General features: G+C 40.4%; 1 protein-coding gene across 1 annotated transcript; it reads left to right on the forward strand.

Annotated features, from left to right (window-relative positions):
• The first annotated feature begins 4,232 nt into the window (after positions 1-4,232).
• PDX1L4 (putative PDX1-like protein 4) lies at positions 4,233-4,634 on the forward strand. Its single transcript, XM_068467158.2, has one exon. The coding sequence runs from the start codon at positions 4,233-4,235 to the stop codon at positions 4,632-4,634; it is 402 nt and encodes a 133-aa protein (XP_068323259.2).

The following is a 4,634-nucleotide window of genomic DNA, read 5'->3' on the forward strand; positions in this document are numbered from 1 at the left end:
TGTCAAACTTGCTCCATAGGAAAGGTTATTATTAAGCCTTCTTAGGACAAGATTCGTTCAAATCCTCCTATTTTTCTACAAAGGATTCAGAGGGACATTGGTGGATTGATTCACCCTCCATGTGGACCATTTAGATATTTTATGGTACTGGTTGACGCTTCCACACGCTGGTCATATGTGTGCTTGTTATTCACAAGGAACGTTGCATTCTCTAAACTATTAGCTCATGTTATCAAGCTCAGGGCTCACCACCCTGATTATCCAATTGAATCTATTCGATTAGATAATGCTAGAGAATTCACATCTAACACTTTTGATGACTATTACATGTCGGTTGGGGTTAAAGTTGAACATCCTATACCCCATGTTCACACCCAGAACGGTCTAGCAAATGCATTCATTAAGCGCTTATAAATGATTTCTCGATTGTTGGTTATACGTACCAAGTTCCTGATCGCTGCTGGGGGCCATGCAATATTGCACGTAGCCATGTTGGTCTACCTGAAGCTTGTTGCGGCCCAACCATATAGCACATTCAGTTGGTTAGCAAATACGAACCCGACATATTTCATCTACATATTTTTAGTTGTGCGGTCTATGTGCCGATTTCACCACCCTTACGTACAAAAATGGGGACTCAACGAAGATAGGAATCTATGTCGGATATGATTCTCCTTCAATTATCTGTCACGTAGAACCTTTGACAGGCAATCTTTTTACCACTCGTTTTGCAAATTGTCACTTCTATAAGACAGTACTCCCGTTATTAGGGGGACATAAGAACGTCACTGGTCCTGAAGAACAACGCGAATTATCGTAGACGACTCCCACTTTGTCTCATTTAGATCCATTCACCACTCAATCTGAAACTGAAGTGCAGTGGATATTAGATCTTCAGAGCATGCCAGATACTTTCACAGATCTAGCACGAGTGACAAGATTACATATTCCAGCTACAAATGTGCCTGCAAAGATGGATGTCCTAAATGTACGACGGACTTCCCTCCCAGAGGCCCAGGATGCCACTTTGGCCAATCCACGTACATTACTGGCTAGCCAATCCTCTGCCTTTACACAAAAACGTGGCAGACCACTTGGTTCAAAGGATTCACACCCCCAAAAAAGGAAATCCACGATACAAGTTATTGAGTCTACTGTGCATCCAATTGTCGCCTACTCATTCTATCCAACTCATGAGGAAATTCTAGATGACGGAAGTGTCCTTGAAGAGACGAATTTACCTCCCGATGATTGTGAGATTTTGGGCCATTATGCTAGTTTAGATGATGTTTGGTGTAGAAATAAAATGATTATCGACGATGCATTAGCATATACAGTAGCTACTGAGATCATGTTGAGCAATGACATTGAACCCGTTTCATTAATGGATATCAACGTAGAACTGATTGGTCAAACTGGAAACAAGCAATCCAAGTTGAACTCAATTCACTTGCAAAATGTAAGGTGTTTGGGCCTGTAGCCCCTACTCCTCCACATGTGAAGCCCTTTGGCTACAAGTGAGTTTTCATTCAGAATCGTAATGAGAAAAACGAAATTATAGGTTACAAAGCTTGTCTTATTACGTAAGGCTTCTCACAACACCCCAAGATTGACTATGACGAAACTTATTCAGCTATTATGGATGTGATTACTTTTCATTACCTTATCAGTTTGGTAGTTTCCGAAAAACTGAGTATGCAGCTGATGGACATAGTAACTGCATATCTTTATGGGGATCTTAATACGGAAATTTGTATGAAAGTTCCCTAATGACTTAAATTGACTGGATAAAAATTTTCCAAACCTTAGAACACGCATTCAATTTGGCTGAGGCATTCACCCTACGATTTAAAGCAATCCTGAATAATGTGGTATAACCGTTTGAGTGAGTATTTGACTAGTCAGGGATATGTGAACAACGAATTATGCCTTTGCATGTTCATTAAGAAGTCACAATCCGGTTTTGTGATAGTTGCAGTTTATGTCAACAACATGAACCTCATCGAAACTCCTGAAGAGCTTAAGAAAATTGTCTCGCACCTAGAGTCGAAATTTGAGATGAAAGATCTAGGAAAGAATTCATACTATCTCGGTCTTGAGATAAAGCACCATCCGGATGGAATCTTAGCACATTAATTGAACTACACCCAAAAGGTGTCGCACCGCTTTAACGAGGATAAATGAAGCATTCGAGTACTCCTATAGTCGTACGATCGCTAAATGCAAAATGAGATCCCTTCCGTCCAAAGGAGGATGATGAAGAGATTTTGGAACTCGAAGCTCCTTATTTAAGTATGATAGGCGCTTTATTATACTTAGCTTAATACATTAGACCTGATATCTCATTCGCTGTTAATCTTTTGGCAAGATACAGTAATGCACTGACGCCCAAACACTGAACTGGTGTTAAAGACATCTTCTGTTACCTTAATGGTACTACGGATCTGGGACTGTTCTATCCCTATGGATCCTTGAGTGATGCTGCATCCCCTTATCTCGAGTCGATTCTTGCCTCATTGGTTATGCCAGCGCATGATATTTATCTGATTTGCACAAGGTACGTTCTCAGACGGGTTATGTCTTTACTAATGAAGGCACTATAATATCTTGAAGGTCAATTAAATAGACCCTAGTTGCCACTTCGTCTAATCATGCTGAAATTCTCACCTTACACGAAGCTACTCGGGAATGTTTCTGGCTGAAAGCAGTTATGGGCCATATTTAAAGCTCATGCAATCTTTACCCCGTCGTTGACATCCTGACAACGATCTATAAAGATAATGCAGCATGCATCGAACTTCTCAAGAAGGTTTACATCAAAAGAGACAACACTAAGCGCATTGCACCAAAGTTCATCTTCTAATATCAACAGCAAGAGCATCAGAAGATTGAAGTCATGCAAATCCTCTCACAAGACAATATGGTCGATCTTTTCACCAAATCACTACTGAAGGTGACAATTCAGAAGCTTATTTAAGGAATAGGTATGCGTAAACTTTCTGAGTTGTAACATTGTTAGTTCTCTTTGAAAATATGTCAAACTCAGGGGGAGTATCCTGAAGTATACTTGCTTGAACTTAATGTGCTCTTTTTCCCTACGATTAGGAGCATTTTTTCCTTTGGGTTTTTTCTACCTACAAGGTTTTGACTAGGCATCCACCTTGGGTTGATCATATCCCTGATGACATCCCATATACGTTTCATTTAACTTTGCATTCTCTCACACATTTTTCCTTAGACTATGGGCTTTTGTCCCTACTTGGGTTCTACCATAGCCATTGGGTTTGTTGTGAGACTTAGTTCCATACTTTACTTTGAGACTAGCATGTTCCCAGAATCAGTGCCGATGAGTCGACTTCCTCAACTCTACATGATGCTGAATCTACTTGAGTATTTACACACTCAAAGGGGAGTGTTATAAACATAGTATTTTAGGATGATTGTGTAAATCCTAGGACTTGTATTCCTTGGAGGAGAATGATTCTTCCCTCCCTTATTACTATAAATAAAAGTACTACGTAGAAAGAATAACACATCCTCTACACAACCCTGCAAACACATCTTTCTCTCTGCCATGCCCCCGCTCTCTCTCCCTATAAATTATAATAAGCAACAACACAATATACATACTAATAATAATACATTACAATTGCCATGAACATTTACATATAGAAGATATTTGGGTTAATCTCAGTTTACTACCCTGAAGTTTCTTGGTTTTCAACATTTCATACATGATTTTTTTTTCGTCCCTTTTGATACCTAAAATCATAATTCTAGGACACTTTCATACATCAATTAAATTTTTCGTTAGAACATCTGTTAACTAATGACGTGGCATCCAAGTGGACAATGACTAGGCACCACGTGTCAATATGGGCCCATGGGGGTATTAAAAATTGAATAAAGAATTAAATAAATAAATAAAATAATAAAAATAAAAATAAAAACGTTTCTTTTCCCCTCCCTCTTCTCTTCCAGATTCCATTCCTCCCTCTTCACCTCCCTGACCTGCCTTCTCCCTTTCCTCCACCCTCTTCACCCCCTTCCATTATCTCTCCCTATATCAACCTTCACCCACCCCTTTTTCTTAGAACCATTCAAATGCCACCCTATATAAACCACCTCAATCTTTTCCCCTCCTGAAACCGTCGCCAGTCATCACCCTATTTCCTCACACCCTCAATCTCTCTCTCTCTCTCTATAGAACCTTCATTTTTCTCTCTCTAGAAATGGCGGGTTTAGGAGTGGTTGCGATGTACGGAAACAACACAATTGCTAAGAGCAAGAAGTCATCATTCTCCGTCAAAGTGGATCTCGCCCAAATGTTTCACAGCGATGTGATTATAGACATCGTCAACGACCAGCAAACCCAGGTCATGGAGGAGGCCGGCGCATGCACCATCATGGCCCTAAAGCTTGTTCCCACTAATATTCGCGCCCAAGGCGACATCGCCCGAATGTCCAACCCGCAACTCATCAAAGAAATCAAGCAAGCTATGACAATCCTCGCCATGGCCAAGGCCTCTGATCGAGGCGTTGATCTCTTCGTTGGTGGCGAACTTAGCAGCGCCATCAATTTAGATTTAGAAGGTCTGGATTTAGATTTGGAAGGTTTGGATTTGGAGGTTTAG

Source organism: Pyrus communis, chromosome 15, assembly GCF_041283825.1.
Source record: "Pyrus communis isolate YQ-2024b chromosome 15, ASM4128382v1, whole genome shotgun sequence".
In the NCBI taxonomy this organism is placed as follows: domain Eukaryota; kingdom Viridiplantae; phylum Streptophyta; class Magnoliopsida; order Rosales; family Rosaceae; genus Pyrus; species Pyrus communis.